Source organism: Suricata suricatta, chromosome 3 (assembly GCF_006229205.1).
Source record: "Suricata suricatta isolate VVHF042 chromosome 3, meerkat_22Aug2017_6uvM2_HiC, whole genome shotgun sequence".
Lineage (NCBI taxonomy): Eukaryota > Metazoa > Chordata > Mammalia > Carnivora > Herpestidae > Suricata > Suricata suricatta.
In genome coordinates, this window is record NC_043702.1 from 8,748,901 (window position 1) to 8,775,354 (window position 26,454).

General features: G+C 38.2%; 1 protein-coding gene across 17 annotated transcripts in view; it reads left to right on the forward strand.

The window, feature by feature from the left end:
• The window catches only part of TRIP12 (thyroid hormone receptor interactor 12), a 133,986-nt gene that overhangs the window by 70,149 nt on the left and 37,383 nt on the right, over positions 1-26,454 (forward strand). For 12 of the 17 annotated variants that reach the window (XM_029933638.1, XM_029933637.1, XM_029933644.1 and 9 more), the window contains 12 exons: positions 177-313; positions 5,856-5,939; positions 7,027-7,122; positions 16,144-16,292; positions 18,879-18,914; positions 18,995-19,090; positions 19,976-20,068; positions 20,264-20,425; positions 22,241-22,309; positions 22,393-22,558; positions 25,672-25,789; positions 25,903-26,059. In XM_029933638.1, the coding sequence (XP_029789498.1) occupies positions 177-313; positions 5,856-5,939; positions 7,027-7,122; positions 16,144-16,292; positions 18,879-18,914; positions 18,995-19,090; positions 19,976-20,068; positions 20,264-20,425; positions 22,241-22,309; positions 22,393-22,558; positions 25,672-25,789; positions 25,903-26,059 (1,363 nt within the window). Of the gene's footprint in view, positions 1-176; positions 314-5,855; positions 5,940-7,026; positions 7,123-16,143; positions 16,293-18,878; positions 18,915-18,994; positions 19,091-19,975; positions 20,069-20,263; positions 20,426-22,240; positions 22,310-22,392; positions 22,559-25,671; positions 25,790-25,902; positions 26,063-26,454 lie in introns of all 17 variants that reach the window. The other 5 variants (XM_029933640.1, XM_029933642.1, XM_029933647.1 and 2 more) reach the window with 2 other exon arrangements.

Below are 26,454 nucleotides of genomic sequence, written 5' to 3' on the forward strand. Positions count from 1 at the left end.
TTGGAAGAATTTTAAATATACAAAGTGTTGGTTGTTACCCATAGTGATTTTCTGCAACAATTTTTATGTAAAAAGAAGAAACTGGCTTTGTGCTCCATGCATTGGAGCTTTGTGCTGTGTGGACATTACTCCTGGTCACTGGTAGTGCCGCCTATGATGGCATTTTTCTGTTGCAGTCGGCGAGGCTCTGGCCTGGGCAAAAGAGGAGCAGCTGAAGCTCGTCGGCAGGAGAAAATGGCGGACCCTGAAAGCAACCAGGAGACCGTAAATTCTTCAGCTGCGCGGACAGACGAAACCCCTCAGGGAGCTGCAGGTAGATTGGCTCTTCTAGCGCCAAGATGCATTTATGTGTCTTACAGATTTATTTAGATCCCAACTGCTTTGTAGGCGTACCAAGTATAATGCAGGAGAGGGGACAGGAATATACTCGATGTTACCATCAGATAAGCTTTTGGTTCTCTGTTGCTTTACGTTACAGGTTTGTTTGTTTGTTTTTTTTTTTTTTTGATTAGTTGGATTCATTTGTTTTTGTCTTTTAATTCTTTTCCAAATCCAAGTTTGTAATGATTGCATTCAATGGGCTTTTAGGTAAGATAAGTCACTCTCTGTTTAAGGTTCTTCTCTGTCCATGTGGACATACAGTAGTTACCCATTGTTCATGTGAAAATTTGAGTTTATAATCAGAATGTAAGGATATGGCTTAAATTGCTTCTTCATATATGTGTAAATTTTGATGTAGAATATGTTGTAACCTCTGAAAAGTAAGAAGTATTTAGTTTGGAAGAAACTTGAAGACTGCTATTCATGTTTTTATTTTCCTTGATATCTCACCACAACAAAAATTAGGCTGTCCTCCCCGCCTTCAGGTTTAAATATGCATTGATCACCAGAATGAGTAGGAGACTAATACTTCAGAGGTTGTGGCTGAAAGTTTTAAAATATAGTTTGTTGTGAGCATTTCTCACCAACATTATGGACAGAGGAAGAAATGTCGCGGTCCGTTGTTAGGAACGTGGGTGTGGTGAGCCCTTTGTGTCAGCACGATGCCCATGGGCTTCGGTGTAGGTATGTACTCGCTTTTCAGCAGAGCACTCCTGCTCACTGCCATGTTAGTATATGTGCTAGTTCTCGCTCATCCCTGTGGTGGAGCCCATGTCCTGTTTGCTGGGAAGCTTCTAGTTTGCCCACTACTGTTCGTGGTTTGTGCTTTTTGTCTCTGCTTTTTGTCCACCTTAACATCTTTACCACTGCTTTCCTTGTTTTGTATGATAAATGGGACTTGAAGCACTTCTGCTAGGAGGGGACTTTTTTTATGTGCTTTTTCTTTAGAGTAGTTTTTCTGAAGGGTTAAATTTGAGGGACCAGTCCATTGCACGTACAACTCATTGAAACTCTTTATGACACATGGGCTTTGCTTCCCAATGTTTTAATGTTTATTTCATATCTGCGTATGGAAGTGGGGCAATTCCCATGTGGACGACACAAATGGAGCTGCTGAGCGTGGTGTTAAAGTGGACTCATTGCAGGAGTGACCATAGCTCACGTTTATGGAGTATCCGCTGTTGCAGACATGGTATTAAGCACTTTACAGAGGTTCTCTTTTAGTATTCAAAACAATATGCTGAGGTGTGAGGCTCTTCTCATTTTAGAAACAAGGAAAAACTGAGACACATAGTGGTTGAACTTGCCTGGAGGTATGGGGCTCTCAAACCCAGGTTTTCAAAAATAAGGGCACATTTATAAAGGCTGTATCATTCTGCTTCCCCCATAGTCACAAGAGTTTGTTTAGTTCATACGTATGTAATTTAATTGGAGGCCAGAGCGAGGGGGTGGTATGTCAAATTTTGATCCCTGGTATATTTACCTAAGAGGATGAAACCTTCCAAGGGATTAGGTGGGCAAAACTACCTGCTGATGGCTTGTGTTCATTGTCGTTCATACTTGAAATCACAGTGCAATCTCGGTATTTTCCTTGTTTATGTAAAAGATGCATGCGGCACGCTGACTGGTATATTGAGCAGTACTAGTTCATTTTATTTCAGAAGCAGGATGTCTTACGGATCCTGCTAGAATAATCCTCTGCCAGCTCACTACAGTGGTGCTGTGGAAAGAGGCAAATTCCTTATTAGCTTTAGCTTCAGATCTTCAGTGCAGTGTGCTTTAGTTTCTCAGTATGTAAACTTGGAATTCAAAGGAAAATAAAACCCTCTAAGTTAGCGTGGAATATCAGTCCTTGGTGGTGACTTAGAGCATCTTTTGGCAAGCATTCGTTCTCAGACAGGTCTTAGACAATTGGTATAAGACTCTGTTTATTGGAAACGTTTATTTTGAAATAGTGTTTTTATTAATTTAAGGAGATTGGTTTAATTCCTTCAGTGTTTTTTATGTGGGTTTTACCCCAGTGTTGTTTACAAAGATTGCATCTTCCTTATCTATTTCAATGAAATCAGTAAAATAAAACATACTTCTTTTCTCGCATGTAGTAAATAAAGGATTGCTCCGTCTTCGGCAGACTTGCTCACATCACCCTGACTTTGCCAGTGCTGTCCACCCTCAGGAAAATTTGTTGATACTGGTGTGCCTGCTCGGCCACCTTGAAACATACTGTTCTAGGGAGCCCAACTTCCTTGGCTCTTCATAGAAGAGATGCTAGCTCTTGCAGGTGAAAGTTAAGTGTTCCCATATTTTCCCTCAAGTTGAGGGGTTTGGTTTTGGACCTAATCAGAACCATGCACCTTTTCATAGTGCTGATGAAGTCTTGCAAATACTAGAGACCCTATGGTGAAAAGTATTCTTCCTTATACCTGCAAAGCAATCAGATGGCAAGGAAAATAGCCCATGTCCTGGCCCCTGATTTCACATTGAGAATCTTAATTTCACAAGAAATAAACAGGATCATTTTGTGTTAAAAAAAAAAAAAAAGCAACCCAGTTTTGATACTTTTGTTTGGAGTCACTAAAAATGAGATTGCTTCCATATCACCTGGTACCAGGGCCTATATAAGGCAGAATGACATTACTGACAGGTACTGTTTTGGCCCCCCCCCTCAAAAGTTTTCATTACACTCTTAAAAAAAAAAAAAAGTCTTCCCATTGCTTCTTGTACTTAGGTATCTGGTGAACCCTTAGAGGCTCCATTCAAGTAAAATTGAGTTCTGTCAACTTTTTTAGTATTTTTATCATATATTTCTGCATAAGAGGCTTTATCTATTAAAATACAAAAAAGTGGAGTTCTGGGATAAAATTTTTTGTTCTAATTTAAACAGTATTTTTTCCCCATTGTTTTCATTCACTGTGTCTTTGAAACTGTTTTCCGCAGTGCTGTTAAGATAGACTAAGAGTGGATGGGGGAGAGAACTGGTGTAAACAACAGCAAAAATGATGGACACCTCTTAAAATCTGGCATCAGATTTTCTCTGCTTGATGGTCTTGTATCAGGAGAGATCTTGTGCATGTTGCCCAAGGAGGTTCGACACCCTGACTAAAGAACTTGGTCATTGACTATTGGTGATGACCCCTCCTTACCTGCATGACTTTACAGACTGCCTCACAGACCATGATAGTCAGGTTCTATAACTTTGCAGCACTACAGGGAACTTCAGTACACTAAGGCTTACGACTTGCCTTTAGTGGGCTGGAGAAGGATCTTTTTTCCTATAAAGTCAGTGACTGATTTCTGTCAGAATAGGCCTTCCACCTTCATGAAAAATCAGAGTATCTTCGCTACTAATCATGGTGACTCTCTAATACAAAAACTAACAAAACCAGCATTACCTTCCCAAGTGAAATTTTTTTTCCGTTAAAGGTGTGGTACCAGAATGTACATGAAAAAAACCAACTACCTCATTTGTCAAAGCTTTTTGTTTGCTCTCCATATAATTGGAAGAGTTTAAAAGCAAGTGTAAGGGTCACTTTAACAAACGAAGTCATAGTTGGGGACCTTAATAACAGTATTTGTTAGCAAGATTTCTGCTTCATGTGAAGAAGCACCTGTACTGGAATTAAAAACTTAGTACTGCAGAATATATTCAGGGGGCCAACAGAGTACAGGACTTGAGAACAGCCAGGAAGAGTCAGACTACCTGTGCTCGAATCTCTGCTCTGTTCTTAGCCATCTGACCTTGGGCAAGTGCATTCCAAGTCAGCAGGCCTTAGTTTGCTCACATGTGTAAAAAAAGTTCACAGCACCTGCTTGTATGGTTGTGAGGAAACAAGACACAGCCTGCAGAGGGTGAGCATGTCACACATGCCATGTGGAGGTGGCATTATGGAGCACAGTTACTCTTTTTCCTTCGTCCCAAGTATGGATTTTTGTCAAGCTCTGATCCCTGTTTGTATTAGCGTTTCTGGTTCACCTGTAACTATAAACCATGGGGTTGCTAACCTTTTTTGTAAAAGGCCAGATAGTTATGTTTAAGGCTTTATCCCGGCTCTGTTGGGACCATCCAACTCTGTGGTTGTAGCCTGAAAGCAGCCATAGACAATATGTAAAAGCATGAGTTTGGCCATATTTTAATAAAATTTTATTAACAGAGTGATGATTGCATTTGGCCCCATGGCCACAGTTTGCAGACTCCCATTCTTTTTTTGTTGCTGTTGTTTATTTATTTTTGAGACAAAGAGAGACACAGCACGAATGGGGAGGTCCAGAGAGAGAGGGAGACACAGGCTCTAGCTGCCAGCACAGAACCCGATGCAGGACTTGAACCCACGGACTGTGTGATCATGACCTGAGCCAAAGTCGGACACTTGGCCTACTGAGCCACCCAGGCACCCCAGCGGACTCCCATTCTTAAATCACATAGTTTTTGACGAACTGTCTAAAAATTCCAGTGAAATCATAGAAGATACTTAATGAGATGTGAAGAAACCTATTAAGAAAATATACAGTTGGTGGCTGGTATATTAGCATCTCTGTAAATTCACATGTTATCCATATGCTTCTTTTAATAATCAAAAACATTGTTCTGACTGACCTGTCATTTTCTGGCAAGTGTACAGAGCTTAGGGTATTGTGGATAATGTGGTCATATGTGGGTTAATTGTGTAGAAAAACCGCTTAAAGACTAGCGGACACGGAGAGGGAGGGACAGAAGAATTGCTGGTTGTACAGGACTGTGGTTTCATCTGGGCAGGTTCATAATAGAATCAGCTTCTCTCTTTGGTTAGGCCGAATCATTCATTGCTCTGGTCAGCTTTTCGGAGAGTAGAATCCTTCTAAATCTGAACTCTTTTTTTTCCTGCACTTGTTCTGACATCCTAGTTGTCATTTCTTTTGTACTTCAGTGCTTTGCTGTTCGTTGTAATGTGTATTTTCAGTATTTTGTCCTGGAAATAGGAAGTGTGTAGTTTGCATGACCTTAAAACATGGGAGTAATTGTGTCCAGGCTACAGTCCAGAAATAAGTTAGACGGAAGAAGACACACATCTACACGAAACGTTTCCCCCAAATGTCAGTTTTGCTTTCTGTTCTGTTTATGACTAATTGCCCATCTATTAAATATCACAGTGGTTTTTGGCAGTGTGACCTTCTTGGATTCTGGTAGAGGAGTTCAGGACAAGACTTAATTTAGGAATAGTGTCAGAGGTGTGAGCAACCTGTCAAAGCCATGTATGAATGAAATGTAAAGGTTGTATTTTTATGCTTCTTGAACACTAAGATAGTTGAGCCATCTTTTTGTTCATAGAAGCTACAGGATGAAATCTAGAACAGTTGAGTGTGCAGTGAACAGATACATTTATTACCTTGATTCGCTGTAGTCCATAAAACTTTTTCTTTTTTTAAGATAAAGCAGACATGATAAGTTTGAACATTCCTCTTTTAACCCTCACCTTCTTTCTTCCCTCCCTTTGAAGCTTCTAGTTCTGTTGCAGGAGCTGTGGGCATGACCACCTCTGGGGAGAGTGAATCCGATGACTCCGAGATGGGACGATTACAAGGTAAAGGCGGTTAGTGAGCTTATAAGAAACAGGAAGCCTTTAGCAGAGGCTGCCAGTTACTTCTGGTCTTTGTTGAAATTAATTCAGACAAGCTCATTTAAACATAATCTAGCAATGCTTGTACTTGCAAAAAAAAAAAAAAAAAAAACCTGCTTGTTTAGTGATGATTTGGATTTGGAAGATGATCTGTCTCACTCTTTAATTTTACTGTTTAAACAAAATCTTATATGTTTACTTTTTATGTGTTTAAATTGTTCTTTATTATGTTTGCTTGTGTAGCTGGTATTAAATTAAAGATGATCTTGAAAAGGGGATGGCCTAGTATATTGCTCTGTGGTGCCTGATAACATAATGCACCCAGCGGAGTATTTTTTGTGTTCTTTTGTGTTCTTGGTCAGCTGTTTATAAATGAATGTAAAGTGTATACATATGCACCAGGTATTTTAAGGTTGTGCTTTTGAGGAAGCAGCTTTATATTAAGCATACGCTCTTTACAAATGGACGGGTATGTATTTTTATTTTCTTCAGATAGTTGGTTTGTATGAGAACTCGCCGATGTGCGGCTTCTAAGAAACATTATTTATAAATCACGTTCAGATGGCTTTTAAGTTCCTGAAGTAACTCACAGCAGTCTCTTTTTGACTAGAAGTCTTGTGAGCCCATTTTTTTCTTTACAGACATTATTTATAAAAATAATTTTTCATGGTTTTAGATGATCTCATGACCAGTGTCTGATTGGTAAATAATATTAGAAAACAACACAAGGGTACTTAGCCTATAATTTCTTCAAAATAAATATTTACTCTGGGTCTTTCTTGGATCATTTGATGGAGTCTGTTTCGGCACTAATATTTAATATCTCCACAAAACCTTGAGTAGCCCTGGAGCAGCATATGGGTGTTGTAACTTATCTTAACTAATATTTAAGAATGATCTTGAAAATTTAATGTTGTTTCTCTTCAAATTAGAAATGGAATTAACACGGTCTAAATCAGTTATGTAAGACGGATCAGTTGGTTGAAATTTTTAGGTAAGATCAACTATTATTCATAATTCAACTATTCTTCTTGCCTTTCTTTTTCTTTAGCTTTGTTAGAGGCCAGGGGTCTTCCCCCTCATCTGTTTGGCCCTCTTGGTCCCCGGATGTCACAGCTTTTCCATAGAACAATTGGAAGTGGAGCCAGTAAGTGAATACTTTTGAATTTGCCCTCCCCCTCCAAGACCTTCAATAAATAGTTGAGTGCTGTTTTTACTGTTTATCTGTTGATGTAAAGAGGCTTTCATATAAGGAGCTTTTCATAAACATTAACCTGTTTTTTAAAAATAGGGTTTGTGCACATTCTTGCCTTTAAATATAGCAACTCGAAGTTCTTCTGTACTTTTATTTTTGATTACTGAATTGGAATCATTAGAAAACCATCCAGAGTTTATGGCAAGATTGGATCTTTGTTTAACTCTAGGATAGTAAAGAATCTCTGATGATTGCATTGATTATATTATAGCATCTTGATTGAATGATTTGCATAGATTTGAATCTTGAATTTCTTGTGGCATAATAAAATTTAATCCATGAGCCAGTCAGTTGTAGAGCTGAGCCTTAGAGAAAAGATTTCTCAGCAGAATTACCAGTTGCTGACTTATTTAATCAAATTAACATATTATAATCCAGAGATCTTGTCATATATGGTAGACAAAACAGTGACTCTTGAAGTGGCAGTTTGTAACAAGAATAACTTTTGCATAATTACAAATCCAGTTACATTCTTTCTGGTATAGAATACTATCTTTAGTTTACTTAAACAAAATTTGCATTTAAGCATTTTTTAATAACTCCATTGATAATGTTTTCCACAGAATCAGTAGGCTATTTTTAGACTTCAGTCTTGATTAACTTTAAAATTTCTGAAGTGCTAACTGAAGCCTATTAATTCTGACCTTACTAATATGGTGCTCATATAATTTTCCATCACGTATGCTGGTTTTTTTTTAACATAATGCACTGTGCAGACATATGCTCATATATGTGTATTTATACTTAAGTCCTTCTCAAGTCTCTGGCCTTAGCATTTGACAGGAAGTTTAAGAAGCAGCTGGTATTTTGGTTTGGTTTGGTTTTGCTTTTGCTGCCCTAACACTCAACTCTCAGATAATGTGCCCTTTTGTGAAGTTCTCACGAACTCTTTCATGAGGATTTCGATTTAGTGTCATTTATTAGGTACTAGGATTGTCCTGAATCATAAACAGGGTAATACACAGAGTTGTTTCCTATATGGAGCCTCCATGCTAGAGAGTGACCCTGGCAATGAGGAAGACAGCTGTCCTGTAGAAAAACTGCAGGTAGTATCAGTGCAGTGAAGGAAACAAAACAAGGATGTCTGTTGGCTGGTGAGAGGATATAGGTAGGCTGGTGGAGAAACCTCTGAGGCAGGGTGAATTTGCGGATCGTTCAATGAATAGAGGAAGCCAGCTGCAGACGGGCCTGAGGGGAGATGAAGTGTACCACCAGAGGTGGATAGTAGCGTGGCATGTTGGAGAAATAACAAGGGGGGCCTGCAGAAAGAGTTAAGCTAAGAGTTAGAAGTAGTTTATGAGGGATAGATACTTGCTAGGTCATGTTGAGCTTGGCAGGCCACGGGAGAATGTGGGGTTTAACCCAGTACAGGTACTCAGGAACCACTGAAGGATTTAGGAAAGGGGAAGGACATACTTATTATGGAAATGCTCAAATATACCCTAGAGTTGAGAGTATAGTCGTAGAATAACCTCCATGAACCCATCAGCAATTACCAGGCCACAGTGACTCTTTCAGTTACGTCATTGGCCATCCTCCCAAATTCTTTTCAGGCAGTCCTAAACATCATTTTATTTGCATGTCATTGAATTTGTGACTATACAGACAGAAGGTTTTAGACAGTGTGGTTATATGAAGAGGAATCCTTTTACTGAGTGCCTCTTTGGAGCACAGATGCTCTAGGCCTTTAAGAAGTCCAGTTAAAATTTTTATTTGGATCAGGACCAAAATATGATCTGTACATTGCCATCAGTTAATGTGTTCCTTAAGTTCTTTTTTTTTTTTTCCTCTTGAGAAATTTTGATTCATTTATTTCTTAGAGAAGGCTGGGAAGAAAACGTTTTGCAGGGCTGCCTAAAAGAATAAACATTAAAATATCTCAAACCATATCAAGGGTTGACCACTGCACATGAAATTAATGTGGGCCATAGATCAGAACCAGAGCAGGAGGAAGTGTTCTACCCCCTGGCTGTGCCCCAGCTTCAGCACTGCTTACTCCACAGCCAGTCTGTATTTTTACCCTTACCCATGCCCCTTCTCCCACATTGTTTGAAACTAATCCCAGACATTATATAATATTACCTCTAAACATATTATCATGTAGCTCAATATAATGCCCCTTAAAACACACATACAGACACACCCCCAGATTATCATTATCATACCCCCCCAAAAATAGTGATTCCTTTAAAAATCTCTAATGAGTGGCAAGTTTCCATCTCTGACTAAACTGATAGTTGGATCCAGAAGATTTTTAAGATTCAGCTATGATTCTTTTGTCCCTTGGTGGTGAAAGACTATGCTGAAGTGGTAGTAGGTTCTAATATAAGGAGGCACTTAACGTCTGGTTGTCTGTTTTTAAAAACTTTTTTTTTACATTTATGTATTATTGAGAGACAGAGAGACACAGAGCACAAATGGGGTAGGGGCAGAGAGAATGAAGGAGAGACAGTATCTGAAGTAAGCTCCAGGCTCTGAGCAAGATGTCAGCACAGAGCCTGATGCGGGGCCCGAACCCACAAACCACGAGATCGTGACCTGAGCCGAAGCCAGTTGCTCAACCGACTGAGCCACCCAGGCGCCCCAAGTCTTTTTGTCTATTATGCCATCCAAACTCAGTTTCTAGATGAGAGGGATTATAAAATGATAGTACTTCACATCTGATGACCAGACTTCATTTATTAGAAGTAAAAGTAGGTGATTTTTAAGTACAAATATATTAAGAATACCTGCCTTGTGTTGTTACATGGGAGAATAGTATAGAACAAATGGTTTTCTCGCCATTATTTACCAGTTTGGAAAGTAGTTGGTTTTTGCTTCTTCCAAAGGCCATTATGGTTTTAAATCTCATGATCACGTGGAGACGTGTTTTTAGACATTTCTGTGATTTTTACTAATTGTCATATTGGGCGATGGCATCTTTTTGTGGTTGGTTTCTGAATCTTTTTGATATGATCCCAGTAGTTTTTGTTAATTTCCTTCCTCTCTGATATGTCAGGCTCCGCCCCTACCCCGAATATCTGAAATTAGGGATTTTCTCAGAACAGCCTGGTTTCTTTTATATGAAATTATATTTAGAGCCCATAGTCTAGAGTCTAGGTATATTCATTTCTACCTGGGTGATCATTGTTATTAGATGCTTGCAATGAGTAAACCTAGGAAGTAATTTTATCTTTTAAAATAAAAATAAGGAGTTCCTACTTTTAATGCCAATTCAAATTTAGGGCTGCAGGATTTTTACTTATCTTTATCTTGTATCTCCCATGCCATAAATTCTCATTACCGATGATAATAACATAGTCATTTGTTGCTTTCTCCTACAATACAAACTTCTAACTTAACACCAAAAGTAACATGAATGAGAATGTTTTAATTTTTGAACAGTTTTTGTTATTGGTGTTTGTCGGGACTCACTTTGTGGTCAAATGTTTGGATTTTAAAGTAATTTGAAATGATTGCTTTTCTTTATTCAGGCTGCCACATTGGTTTGGTTCATTTGCTTTGTGTTGCTTTTTAACTCTTAGAGATTGCTTTTCAATTTTAACTTCAATTTTATACTTCTAGGATGTTCACATGCTTTAAAAAGTCAAATCTATAAATAAGGTATATTTAGAGATGTCTTATCTTTCCTGATTCCCTTTGTTCTGCTTCCTCCTTCCACACAAGTAACCTTTGCTAATTTTATGGCTTCTCCTTCTGTTATTTACTTTAGAAAACAAAAACAAATTCATATTATCTATTCCACCCATTCTGCCTTTTTAAGATAAGAGTAGTAAACTTTATACACTTTATTTTGCTCTTAACAGTACGTTGGTGTTCACGCTGCTGCATAGAGCGAGGAGAGGTGACCCTGTATTCCTCTTGCGAAGTTGCCCCAGTGCTCCACTGAGGGGTTGAGGGTTTATTTAACATGTCCTCAGTTGATGTTCAGGTCATTTCGTTGTGCTGCAGTAGTAAAACACAGCTTTTGTAGTCTTCCTGCCTTATCTCTAGGATAGATTGATGTAAATCAGTCTCTTTTGAAGATGTACCTTTTTGTATTTCTTTAGCAAACACTGTGGTGTCATTTCTTTTTTCTTCCGCTAACATTTTAGTTATGTATCCTTGTTCTCGGTTACTGTAGAGATTATAATGCATGTCCTTGTTTTATTATAGCCAACCTTATATTAATACTTTATCATATCCCAAACAATTTAAGAAGTACAAGAGCTTCGCTTTTTGCCTCCTGCCATCCTCTATGTGATTGTATTTGTTTTACTTCTACATGTGCTAGTAAACACAGTAAGACCTAATTTTTATTGTAGATCATCCATGTTCTTGTGTTTACCCACATACATACCGTTTCCAGTGCTCTTGATTGCTTCCTACAGTTTTCTCTCTTCTACTCAGAGTTGTTTCCCTTCAGCCTGAAGAACTTTTTTTGATGTGATGAATGACTGCTAATAATGATTTATCTTTGCTCTTGAGAAACCCGTGATTTGTCTGAATTTTGAAAAGCTATTTTCCCCAGGTATAAACTTTTCATTTAGCACTTTGTAATGTCTTCTGGTTTCCATAGTTGCTGTTTAAAAATCTTACTGGTGCCCTTTCGAGGCAGTGTCTTTTTTCCTCTGGCTTTTAAGATTTGTTTTTTTCACATTAGTATTAATTTTTAATAGTGTAACTATATTAGGCCTAGTGACTTTTATTTTTAATTTCCTTAGGTTTTACTTAGCATTTGAGTCTGTAAGTTTGATACCTTTCATCAGTTTGGAAAATACGTGGCCATTATCTCATGAAATACTGCCTCTCACATCTCATCTCTTCATACATTCCTCTTTCTTTCCTTCTGGGAATGTCAAGATCGTACATGTTCAAACTTTGGGCTTCATCCAGCATGTTTCTCTGGCTTTATTTTATTTTATTTTTTCCTTATTGTCTAGTTTGAAAACTTTCTATTGACCAGTCTTCAGATTTCACTAATTCTTTTTTCTGCTATAGTCTTTAATCTTTGACCCACCAGTGAATTTGTAACTGCAGATATTTTCCATTTCTGGACAGATAACTTGATTTTGTTTTGTAGATTCTTGTTTTGTAGATTTTCTGTTGAAATGCTTTACATTTTTATTCAGGTTGTCCATCTTTGGTTATATTTGCAGTTTATATATTAATCATTGTTATAAAATATTTTCAAATTAGGGGCACCTGGGTGACTCCGTTAAGTGTTGACTTCAGCTCAGGTCATGATCTCAGGTTTGTGAATTCAAGCCTCCTGTTGGGCTCTGTGCCGACAGCTCCGAGCCCGGAGCCTGCTTCAGTTTCTGTGTTTCCCTCTCTCTGCCCTCCCCCTCTCATTCATTCATTCATTCTCTTTCTCTCTCAAATTTAAAACATTAAAAAAAAAACTATCAAATTTCAGTGGTGTTGATCTGTTTTCGTTTTTTTCTTTCTTGATTATTCATCACATTTTCCTGCCTCTTCATGTGTCTAGTAGTAATTTATGTGCTAGATAGTTTGTATAAAAGAACTGAAGAAACCCCAAATGAGGTTTTCTCCCATACAGGTCTCCCCCATTCTGTATTTAACCATTAAGGGTCAGATGCTGGTGAGTTTGTTCCCATCAGGGTTTTAACTTGTTTTGACCAGAACTGCAATTTTTGTGTGATTCACTACACCTCTGGCACATCCCTGTTTGTTTGTTGTGACCCTCCCACAGTGTTGATTGAGAACCTTGCAGGTCTCTGTCTACTTAGACTTTATTCATTCTGCAATTTGAAACTATTGTAGATTATCTTGGGGGTGGGACCCACTGGCTGTATGTGTTTGAGGCATGCCTCCACCCCGTTAGGGACTTTTGTCTTCTGGAGCACTGTGAGGATGCACAAGGTTTTTGTTCTGTCGTACCAAAACTTCTGATTCATTCCTAGCCCTCTTCACAGCTCCTGAACTGAACACATGTCCGGTGGGACCAATTCACTTGGAAACATCAGCTTCCTGTGTCTCCCAGAAGTGCTATGGGTTCTCTCCATCCATATCAGCAGTTGGCAAACTACTGCCCAAGGGCCAAATTCAGCCTCTTGCTTGGTTTTATAGAGTCTGTGAACTAATAAAAATGATGTTTATATTTTTAAATGGCTGAAAAGCTTTTAAATAATATTTTCTGACATGTGAAAATTAAATGAAAATCAAATTCTAGTATTCATAAAGTTTTATTGGAATGCAGACAGTCATGCTTACCCATTTATGTATTGTCTGTTTCTGCTTTTGTGCTCGGGTTGAATAGTTGCAACAGAGACCCTATGGCTGTTGCAAAGCCCAAAATATTTGGTATCTTTGTAGAAAATGTTTACCTACCAGCCCTTGATCTGTGATAGTGGTTCTCCAAGTGTGGTTTGTGGATTGCTGGGTGTTCGGAAACCCTAACGTTGAATCCATAGGTCAGAACTCTAGTAATAATTGTAAGGTTTTGCTTTTGTGCTTTGCTAATGTTTGAATCTTGTTGATGTTGATGGTGCAAAAGCTGTGGTAGGTAAAACTGGCAGTGCTTCACTGAAAGAATCGAAGCCGAGGCTCCAAACCACACTAGCAGGCACTGTGGTTTTCGATGCCATATGCTCCTAGTAAAATAATTCCGTTTTTTAGATTAGGATGCCCTTACTAAGTGGAGTTACTAGCTGTTTTTACCAGTTAGTACCAGTCTTTACCAGTAAGTACATGTCTTTTTAACAGTCTTTGTGAAAAGTGGGGCCCATGTTCTCCACATGCTTCATCTCAAACAATTTTGCCACAGATTGAGATTAGATGCAGAGGTGGTCAGACGGCTGGCTTTGTTGTTGTTGTTGGGTTTTTTTCTTTAATGAAGTTTGACAACAGAAAACTTAGTCATCTCTGAATTTTTTTGTTTTAGAAAGTAGGGTGGTTTTCACATAAATTTTGCTTATATTAACATGTACTGAATTAAAAAATATTTAAAAATTTTCTCTCTTAATTCCAAACACATTTATAAATATCAGCAGGTATAAACCATGTAAACAAGAGTGCTTTGGGGCTCGTCGGCAATTCTTAAGAGTGCAAAGTGGTTCTAAAACCAAAGTTGATGATGGTTTTGGCTTTTTGGTTTGGTTTAAGGTCTTTTTAGGGACATCCTAAAGGTTCAGTGGTCATTGATCATGATTTTGATCATGCTAATGTGATCTGTGTCCTAGAATTGCCACCCTCCATGTTGGTAAGACTTCCAGTGGCATGTGTCCATTCTTCCTACTTTGGGTGGTTGTGCTATTAGAGTATACTTTTATGAACTACTTTGTCCTTGAAAAGCAAATCTGGAAGCCATTGAGGATTCTTTTGTTTTCATTAGTTTACTTTCCATTCATTTGTTTTACCTTTCACATTTCAACTGAAAAATGATTAGCCTGCTCTAACCGGAACTGATGTTATTTAGTTGGAAATTTTTAAACATGGCAGCTATGTGAATCTGACTTACTTGCAATCTATTTTTGAATAGTTGTCCAGTTCATTAGCCACAGTCTTACATAATAGAGAAAATAAATTTATCAAGGATGCCATGTGTCCCTTTGGAAGACTGTGCCATCCAGGAAGATCACTGTCACTTACTTAAAATTAAAAAAACTTTGGTTTTCATATGAATTCCACATTCATTGGACAGTTTCCAAATGTGTGCCCTTTCTAAGCTGTTTCATTTGTTAATAATATGGGAGTGGGGAAATCCCAAGCACAGACAAAAACCTGAAAAGGTAGAGGAAGAGAAGGGGCCTGAAAATCGCATCAGTTAAGTTGGGTAAGCATCAATCAGACCATGCTCCCAAGTAAGAAGATGTTCGTTAAAATTTGAAACTCACTTTATTTCTGAGTATGTGTTCCTCAGCTCACTGACAAGTCTTTCTCTGTGGTGCTTGAATCTTCGTGTTTTTCATTTGTTTGGGCAGTTAGTTTGAGCCTTGAAAGTGGAAGTACTCTCTTGCACTCTGATGGCAGCCTCAGCACTGGGAATGAGAAGAGGTGAAAAAGCCAGTCTTTTGCTGTTTTTAGAACTACTTTATTCTCTCCATTCTCTTTCATTAGATGCATTGCTCTGTTTGTCTTTCTTTTTTTAGTGGTTATTTTTGAGAGAGAGAAAGCGCGTAAGCAGGGGAGGGGCAGAGAGAGAGGGAGACAGAATCCAAAGCAGTTCCAGGCTCTGAGCTGTCACACAGAGCCCAATGTGGGGCTCAGACTCACAGACCATGAGATCATGACCTGAGCTGAAGTCGGACACTTAATCAACTGAGCCACCCAAGCGCCCCTGTTTTGTCTTTACTTCTTGCCCTCTGTTACCTGGATTCCATTTATTCTGAGCAGGTGTTTTTAGAGGTAGGTGGCATTTCCTTTTAAGACAGGGCATCACAGATGCGCCTGGGTGGCTCTGTCGGTTAGGTGGGTCTGTCTCTTGATTTCAGCTCAGATCATGATCTTGGGTTTGTGGATCAGGGTCCACATCGGGCCTTGCTGCACTGACCACACCGATCCCACTTGGGATCTGTCTCCTTTTCCCTTCCCTCCTTGCATGCTCTCTCCCTTGTTTTTCAAAAGAAAGAAGGAATGAGGCCCTGTCATTTTTTAAAAGTTTAACAGGTTTTTAAAAACATATGTTAAAGTTAACAATTCGTATTTATCTTATGAATATTATTTTTTTATTTCCGCTAGTAAGAACCAGCCAACTTGTCTGATTTTAAAAGGAAAATTAAAAGACAAAAATCTATAAATACTGTGAGATCACTTTAAGGTAGACTAAATCCAACTAATTTAATTCTGTCTTGAGTTATCAGCATCCTGTCTTAACCCTGGAATAGATCCAGCCTTTCATGTAGGTCCCACGTTACACCTAGTAATCATTTCCTTACATATTTGAAAATGATGACTTTCTTTCCTGTGAAGGCTCTAAGGCCCAGCAGCTTCTGCAAGGACTACAAGCGAGTGATGAAAGCCAGCAACTCCAGGCGGTTATCGAAATGTGTCAGTTATTGGTCATGGGAAATGAAGAGACGTTGGGAGGGTTTCCCGTCAAGAGTGTTGTTCCTGCTTTGGTAAGAGCCTTTCCCCTCATTCTACCTTAGTTGTTCTCTGGATGCTCCTAAAAGCACGATTAGGGTCACTGTGAATTTTAAATAACGGCAGAACTAAGAGAGAGTGGAATGTGGCTTCATGCTTACAGATCTCGTGAGTGATTGTAATAATGAATTAGTATACTTGCTAAACTGCTTCTTCATAAGTAGTTACTTGTCTTTGATACGTAAAGGACTGTCTTAAATTTTAAGTTGTTTGCCCCATCAGGACCTAGACTTTGCCAAAATTGACACGCTTTCTCTTTTAACCTGGTGATACATAGACAGTACTAAGCAGCCTGCTTGTGGGCTGTCTTTGTGGGCCTAAAAGGTTTCATGTTTGATAATTGTGGGCAACAGCAGAGCATTCAAACTAGAATACCACATGAATCCTTCAGGTTAGATGTTCTGTTAAGCTAAAATAAAAGAAACCAAACAAAAAAAATTTATAGTGACTTTTCAACACGGTTGTGAGTTGTTGCTTAGAATTTACTAGCATCTTAATTGCTTAAGCTTTTTAATGGGAAAACAATAGGAAGGGAAATTGCTGCTACTAAATATGGACCTCTGAGTCTCAAATAGTGCCTTGGTAGTTTTCAGAGTTCAAGATGAAATCAATTGACTCTAATTGGAAATTAAAATTTGAGTCGAAATGAAGTACTAGCATCAATGAAATGAAATGACTAACATCAACATCATGAACACACTCAGCATATTTTACCTTGGAAGTTAAAAGTAAATATCATGTTAAGTCTTGTTTACATATCTAATAAAGTTGACAGAAATTTGGTTGAGATATGGGATCATTCCCATTTGAGCACATTATCAAATTGTGGGGACAGTTGAATGAGCTCATTGAAACACAAGGCAACATAGTCTTTATTTTGTCTGTTCTTGTTGGATGGCTCAGCTCTGGCAGGATGGGCTACTTTCTTTACCTTCTGCCACTTAGACCTCTGGGTAATGAAAAGTAGTACTTAAGTATTACTAGTGCCACTCTATTGAAGGCCAGAATGTTGATTTCAGAATGTGTAATGAAAGCAGTATTAATTTTTCTGTCTTTACATTTTGCCTCTGTTAATATTCACGCTCACCCCACTCATTTCCCCAGTCATTAAAAAAATAACCACAAAGAACTAGGTTTATCTTATGTTACATAAAATTCTGGGGTTTTTTTTTTTCAGTTGAATAAAGAAGCTATTAAATCCAGGCACAAATGTTGACACAATATCTAATTTACTTAACTTCCTGGCTGTTGATTAGATTTAAGTGCTCAAAAGGCCTGCACAAGTCAGCTCTTGCTATTAATACTGACTGTTGTTAATAAATTGGCCAGATTTATCTTTTATCATAATTGACTGTTGTGATTATATATCCATCCGTCACCATTCACTTGTGTGACTAGTCATTTTTTGTGATAATGAGTCTATAGAAATTTTTCCCAAACATGGTCTGCAAGGTTCATTTTATGTTAAGAATTGGAGAACTAGTTTCTTTTCGTGTTAACATTAACAACTCCTTTCGGTTTACAGTAGGTGTTTTAAATGACTGGTTATAGATGATTTGAGTGCCATTTAACCCTGAAATGGTGTGTGTGTGTGTGTGTGTGTGTGTGTGTGTACAAAATAAGTTGTCTGGTCCTTTAGTATGTATATATACCTTACCCCACATAACTCAGAGCTGAGGAGGCACTCCTATGAAACGAATATTGTATTAGAATATCTGATGTCCAATATGAAATATATTTAATCAAAAAGTATTTTATAGATTAAATTCTACACATTAAAAATTTTCCCGTTTAGAACTAGAAGACAGTGAAAGATTGCTTCCCCAAATAGGAAATTTCTGTGGTAGCTTTGGCTCCTTCAGGAGGATGGAGAATTTATATGTATACCCCTAGAAGTTTTGCATTCCCACCTTTCAAAAACATGGCTGAAAATTGCTCAAGAACTTTTCCACAAGAGAAAGTAAAATAAATAAAATATTTAGACTCTCTGTATTTGTAGAATAATTATATTAATTTGGGTTTTAATTAGTGCATAATTCATTTCTGATGTGATCAATTTTGTGTCTAAATTTTATACTACTGTGTATATTACAGCTGAGTTAAATGGTGTTTAGTTCAACTTGTAGAGAAGCTTATTTATAAGAGATGAAGCAATGGTCTTGAATCTGCACTGACAGTTGTTAACAAATGCCAGTGCATTGCTGGTCTGTTTGTTTATGTTTTACATACTTATTGATGCCTTGGATTCTGAAGTGGGGCTAGAGGTCACAGAGCCGTTGGTATGGGGGACAAGAAGGCTTTTTTTTGACCTGGATCATGAGAGGTGACGATTATTATCTAGCAGAGTTCTGAACTGAGCTATAGTCTATGAGTCATGTCATCCTTAATATAAATCATTTCTTGTGTATATGCTAGATTTTAACTTGATGTTATTTTTGTATGATAAAAGTCTTGAATAATACTTTCCATTTTTGTTGACATAGAGGAAGAAACAGTTCTTCTAGGCTTTTTTATAAAAATATAGATAACTTCTAACACTTTGTTATAATCTTTTTTAACAGATAACATTACTGCAGATGGAGCATAATTTCGATATTGTAAGTATGTGGTATTTTTTGAATACCCCAAATTTAAATTTCTGGTTCTTACCGAGTAAAAATGCCTTCTTGTTTTCTAGATGAACCATGCTTGTCGAGCCTTAACATACATGATGGAAGCACTTCCTCGGTCATCTGCTGTTGTGGTAGATGCGATTCCCGTCTTCTTAGAAAAGGTAGTCCTGCGTTAGCTCAGCTCATCGGGCAGTGGTTGGAGGGGACTGGTGACTTCTATGTTCTTAAGTAGTACATCAAATTGTGAGGCCACCCTAAAGGAAATTTTTTTAGTGTCTCTTTTCTAGTCAAGTATATTTTTTAGCCAAGATTCCAGAAAAATATTTTATGTTTAGCATGCTGGTAGTTTAAAGTTGATGATAATAAAGTATTTATAGAATCATTTCAGATTTATAATTTTTAATGGAAACAGTTTAGGACATTAATATAAAATCTTTCAGAGAAGAACTTAAAAACACTTGATTAAAACCTCATTAATTCTAGAAAATATCCCAGTGAGGTTGATAGCTATTTATACCCTCATTTTACAGCTGAGAAGGCTGAGACAGACAAAGTGCCTTGCTCAAGGTCATAGAGTGAGTCAGTGGAGAAAGGAAATTTTTTCATATGGTCTGTGGTAGGTTATGTTTTTGGTCTGTTTTAAGGGCCTCTTTCTTTCTAATGCATAATAAAATTTGCATTATTCGATAACCTTGAAATATGATATAAAGCGGAAAAGCTAAATTTTAAAATTTGTTACATAAAACCACACGTTTAATGTAAATCTGAAGATTTAAAGTCATTTAATTGGATTTAGCTTACTCTCTATAGAAAACCTATTTTTCTGTGGCTTAAAACAGAGCAGAGTTGTTGGAAGGAAATGGTAGTGACTGTATGTTATAGCTTAAGCTCATAAATAAATCACTGGTTTCCTATGGTGGGTTTCAGTCAGAGGTGGTATACAGATTGATGGAAATTAGAGAAAATACTGTTTATTCACACAGAAGATAAGTGACTAGAAAAGAACTTGAGTGACGGTCTTACGTTACCTGTTTTTATGCTCCCAGCTGCAGGTCATTCAGTGTATTGATGTGGCGGAGCAGGCCTTGACCGCCTTGGAGATGTTGTCACGCAGACACAGTAAAGCCATTCTACAGGCGGTAGGTGTTGCCACCCGAGCTCTGTTTCATTTGGAGTGGGATCTTAGATCCACATTTGTCCTAGCTCCTAGATTGCAGTCTCTGTAAGGTACACATGAACATTTCCAAAGTGATGTGTTAGACTTCTTAGTAGTTTTGTTTGTTTAATTGCTGTTAGAGGGCATTTCTTCACTTTCACGGTTTTGTGTGTTTCAGGGGGGTTTGGCAGACTGCTTGCTGTATCTAGAGTTCTTCAGCATAAATGCCCAAAGAAATGCACTAGCAATTGCAGCCAATTGCTGCCAGAGTATCACGCCAGATGAATTTCATTTTGTGGCAGATTCCCTCCCGTTGCTTACCCAAAGGCTAACCCATCAGGTAAAACATGAATCTCTTTTATGTGTCATAAAATATCTTTATTCTATTTTTTAAAATGCCAGTTTCATCTAGGATTTTAAATCTTCCAACTGGATATCTTACTTGGAAATACTCTAATCTATGTTTTTGTCCCCTGTGCTTTCCAGTCCTGTTCCATACCAGGTTATTTTGTACAATTTGGTGGACTTACCCAAATGAGCAGCATTTCATGTTTGATATCTTCAAGTATTTTGACTTTAAGGGATGGATTTGTTATTTCAGAAAACTTTGAGTGTTTATATTGTGATACAGTTAGAGTTTCCTTTTGGGGCGATCCTATCGCCTGTAAGTCATTGGGTGAAGGAGGAAAGACTGGGAGGTTATGGGCTCAGATCAGAGGTGAGAAGAGACTGTGTCCCAAATAGAAATGAAGTGAAGAAAATGGAGACAGTGGCTGTCTTGAGTTGGATCAGAACCGGAGCTGTGCTTTAGGAGATGGAAGTGGTGCACCAGGTGATGGAGGATGGGAAGCAGGAGAACCTGGAGTGGATGGAGGACAATGGACTAAGCTTCCTTGGGGAGAAATCGAATATTTTCAAATACAAATCAGTGTTTTAAAGTGGTGTTTTGCTAAAATGGTTTTTAGAAATGTGATGTCTAAGTCACCTTTACAAAGTATGTTTAAAATCTTCTTGGGAAAATTGGGTACAGAGAATATGCTAAATAAGGGCTTTACATAAGACAGATAAAATAATGATTATTGAGTCACTCTGCAAGGTTTTGCTTCTAAAATGATCAAGACACAAGTTGAGCCATTCATTGTTTAATTTTAAAACTTAGTAGGCTGCAATAACCTGTGCTTATCAGGGTTAGAAGTATGTTCTATGGTTGGCTGTGATTTCAGTACCTTATTTTGGAAATAAAGTATGAGAAGTGCTCTTTCTGGACTTGAGTACTGATAGGGTGTAGGGCTTCTATAACACCAGAACACTCCCACTTTTATACCAGCAAGTCTGGTTCTGAGAGCTGAAGCCCATTTATGGATGGGGGGGGGAAAGCCAATCAAAACAATTGTTTAGCTGTTAAATTGTTCAGTCTTATAAGGACATTTCATATGTTTTCTGAATAAGGCCATTGCACTAGTATTTCTAGATTGTTTTCATAGTGAATATAGCAGATCTACACCTGGTTTCTTATACCATCAGTAACCCTCTGGTTCACACTTGTATACTGAACTGTTTCCAACTTTTTAGTGTATGTATGTTTTAAACCTTTCTATGGGGAATGCTGTTTTAGAGAGGTATGTTTATTATAATTTGTGTTTAGGTATTAAGTGAACAGAACCACAAAAATTGTTCCTTCCTTTCTGTATAGTTTCTCTGATCTTTTGGGGTCTTAACAGAGAAGTTCTCTCAGTATGATTCTCTTTGGTTTGAAATCATGGTGTTACTAATGTACCTTGCTTGTTAGGCTCATTGGGATTTCTTTTTCTTTCCCCTTAAATTTTTTATGTGTTTATTTATTATTCAGACAGAAACAGAGCATGAGTAGGGGAGGGGCAGAGAGAGAGGGAGACACAGAATCCGTAGCGAGCTCCAGGCTCTGAGCTCTCAGCACAGAGCCTGACGGGGCGATCGAACTCACAAACAGCCAGATCATGACCTGAGCTGAAGTCAGATGCTTAACTGTGTGAGCCACCCAGGCTCCCCAGGCTCATTGGGTTTTTAAAGCCCATCTGATTGGGCCAGCCTTGAAGAATTTGGGTATAGGAAGAAAATTAGGTAATAGATGTAAGATAGTTTTATATTAACAAACTTTTTTCTTTTATTAAAATAGGACAAAAAGTCGGTTGAAAGCACTTGCCTTTGTTTTGCACGTCTAGTGGACAACTTCCAACATGAGGAGGTAAGCATTTTGCGGTACTCTCGTGAAAATATTAAATTGCTGAATCATGATATAATAATATCTTTTTTCTTCTGTTTGTGAAGAATTTACTCCAGCAGGTTGCCTCCAAAGATCTGCTTACAAATGTTCAACAGCTACTGGTAGTGACCCCACCAATTTTAAGTTCTGGAATGTTTATAATGGTGGTTCGCATGTTTTCTCTGATGTGCTCCAACTGTCCAACCTTAGCTGTTCAACTTATGAAGCAAAGTAAGTGCTGCTTTATTATCCTACTGTAGGCAAGAGAGGTGGGTTTTTTTTTTTGATGTTTATTAAGTAAAGTCCGCATAAACAAGTAGAAGAGCTTGCTAATAACACAGACGCTGAATAGTAAAGGAAGAAAACTGTTAATGTAATGGAGTAAATCCTTGGGTTGCAAGTAACTTGTTCTGCGAGTGCTCCATGAGACGAGCAAGCATTTCTAACGTTTTAACTTGATAAACGAGCAAGGTCTTGCAGTAGGAGTAGTTCACGTTGCTGAACGTCACATGATCACAGCCAAGCCAAGAACTGTTGTTCTTGAAAATTGCTTTGAGATTCAAGTGCTTTGGATTACAAGCATGCTTCTGGAACAGATTATGTTCTCAAAGCAAGGTTTTACCATATAATTAATTTGTGTTGGAACAACATAGTAGTGCTTCTTCATATATACAATTATTTGGGTATACAGTATATTAAAATTTTATCCTAGGTGATTTGAGGGCTAAGATGCAAGATCATTGCCTTCTCTACCGTATCAATGATGTAGTGATGATTCATTAGGAGAATTCTGAGTTTTATGTTACTGGTAACTGCTTGTCTTCTGCTTTTAGGTAGTCCTTTCTGTCCCATTCGAGGTTTTCCTTATCTGATTCCACAATGCTTTACTCCCTCAAAAATTTGGAACTTTCTTACGTAGTTGAATCTCTCTCATCTTTGCTGCTTTGGTATTTACTAAACCCTCCTCAGCCTTCTTCATAAATACAGTTTTATTGCACTGCTATATTGCTATTGCGTCTCCCAGAAACCTTTGATTCCCCACGTTAATGTCAGAAGACAGTGGGCCCAGGAAACATCTGTATGTTAGGGTTATTGCTAGTAGAGTAGTGGTCATGTTTGTATGGGCTGCGTATTATTGTGGGTAATTTCATACTTTAATCTCTAAGGCCATCCATCACCACAGTTGTCACTGCCTCAGATGCCTCACATAATATTACTTTGGTTTGGATTCAGTTTTATTTTTAGTCACGTTTCTTGTGAATAAGCACATTGGCCCAGAATTTTGCAGAAAATTCCTCTTAATGCCTTGAATCACTCCCAAACTTGATATTCCAGAGGAAACTGCACAGCTCATTTCATAACCAAAGTGAGAAGTTGAGGAAAGGATAGCTTTTTCCTGAGTTGTAACAGCGTATTTTGCTCATTAAAATCCGTAGGATTCCTTTGAGTCTGGCCGAGGCCCATATTTCCTAAAGTTTGAGTGCAGATTATTTCTTGTTACGATGTGGCACACAGCATTTTACTAAAACCAGTTTGGGAAGTTGCTCACTGACTTCTGTTTGCTTTACCATTTTAGATTGTTTTTCTTATGATGAATATTTTCACCTTTTGCATACTCCATGAAGTTTGCCACACATTTATCACATGGACGTCACTAGACTTGTATTTTCTTCGTCAGCAGTAACGCAAAGGAAAAATGTTGTCACCCTCTAAAAAAAATTTTTTTTAATGTTTTATTTATTTTTGAGAGAGAGCATGAGCAGGGAAGGGTCAGAGAGAGGGAGACACAGAATCAGAAGCAGGCTCCAGACTCTGAGCTGTCAGCATAGAGGGCGACACAGGGCTTGAACCCACGAATCGTGAGATCATGACCTGAGCTGAAGCCAGACACTCAACCGACTGAGCCACCCAGGCGCCCCTGTCACCATCTAATCTCTCAAAAAATTAAAGAATTTTTATAATGTAACATTGCCATGTATTCACATTTCTTAGGAAATTTAGCAAAACTATTTTTTCAAGAAATTTAAAATAGTTTTTTAAATTTATATTTATTCTTGAGAGAAAGCGAGAGCTTAAGCAGAGGAGGGGCAGAGAGAGAGAGAGAGAGAGAGAGAGAGAGAGAGAGGGAGAGGGAGGGAGGGATAGAGAGAGTTCTAACTAGGCTCTGTGCTGACAGCCCCCGATGCAGGGCTTGACTTCACAAATTGTGAGATCATGACCTGAGCTGCAGTCAAGAGTTGGAAGCTTAGCCGACTGAGTCATCCTGGCACCTCAGGAAATTTAGAATATTTTTAATCTCTGTCAGTAAAATTTCTGTGGGGGAGCAATTTATCCACGCTTCTGCCCAAATCAATAGTGAATACTTCCTTTGATAACATTTTATGAATTTATGGTGAAAACATTTCAGTGAAATTTTGCATATGTGTAGTATTTGCAGAAACGCAGCCACAGCTTTGCCTTTACTTTTAGTTATTTGAATGACTAAACCTGTGTGGATAATGGGGGCTTCCTCATGTCACAGTGTCCATACATCAGACTGGTTTTCATGCAGAGTCCTCTGTAAACTGATGCCTTTTGGGAATGGAAACTTATGGTAGAGCATATGTAAACGATCTTTGTATTAAGCTGGCATGCTTGTCTTGTAATTATTTCCTGATCACAGTATAGTAACCTGCAGATGCTTGTAGTTTGTAGGTTTTACCCTGTTGATCACACATTTTCAGTATAAGACAAATATGCGAATATGCTTGAATTGGGGATTAAAATGTGCATTGAAGGGCACCTGGGTGGCTCAGTCGGTTGAGCGTCTGACTTCAGCTCAGGTCACGATCTCACAGTTTGTGGGTTCGACCCCCACGTCGGGCTCTGTGCTGACAGCTCAGAACCTGGAACCTGTGTCTCCCTCTCTGCCCCTCCCCAGCTCATGCTCTTTCTCACTCTGTCTCTCAAAAATATATAAATTAAAAAAAAATTTTTAAATGTGCATTGAATGTGCCTTTGCACAAAACACTGTGTTCAAATGGAACACAAAATTTAAAAAGCCCCAAGTCTCCAGAGGTGGATTAGTGATTCAATGTACTGCTGAAGACTTTAGAGTGAAGTCTTTAGAAAGAAATTGTGAAAATTTGGATAACTTTTCTTTTTAAGTTGTCATTATAACTCATTTGGACTTTTAATTTCCGTAGTATATTGTTTTATAAGAAAATAGTGCTTTTTGCTTTTTTTCATGTGTAGTTGACTTTGATGATAATTCTGATTGTTCCCCCCCATGAGAATGAATACCTATTAAGTTAGGTCCTATGACTACGTTCATGAGTTTTGGGTTTCTCTTCCTGGTTTTACAGATATTGCAGAAACCCTTCACTTCCTCCTATGTGGTGCCTCTAACGGAAGTTGTCAGGAGCAGATTGATCTTGTCCCACGAAGTCCTCAAGAACTGTATGAACTGACGTCTCTGATTTGGTACGGATCGAGCTAGTAATAACTGTGGTTTATATGTGGGTGTTTTACTTTAGAGATCTGTCACTAATAGTCCAGGAAGCTACTTAATAAAATAATTGCATCTTTGTTTTCAGTGAACTTATGCCATGTTTACCAAAAGAAGGCATTTTTGCAGTCGATGCCATGCTGAAGAAGGGAAACGCGCAGAACACAGACGGTGCGATATGGCAGTGGCGTGACGACCGTGGCCTTTGGCACCCCTATAACCGGATTGACAGCCGGATCATTGAGGTAGTAGTTTCATCGTACCGTTTAAATATTGTTTATTTTGGTGGAGAGCGGGTGTAGGGATGGAGTGGGGAGGCGGGTATGTGTACTTCACTGTGCTCACTTTTGAATTAACCCAAGATTCTCTCATTTTGTCTCCTGAGAACAAGGTCCTCATTTCTGTTGAGGTCAGAAAACATGATGTTCTAGTCCTGCTTCTGCTGCTAACTACCTGATTGACTTGGAGCAAGTAATTTAAGTTCTTTGTTCCATAGTTTCCTCATTTCTGAAAGGAAACATTGGAGGAGTTGGGCTATATGTTTAAAAGTCCCTTCTATCTCCTACCTAGGAGAAAACCTCCCATAAGCAAAGATTTACGTATAATTCGCTATTTCTCAGCACTTACTGAAGAGTGAAAA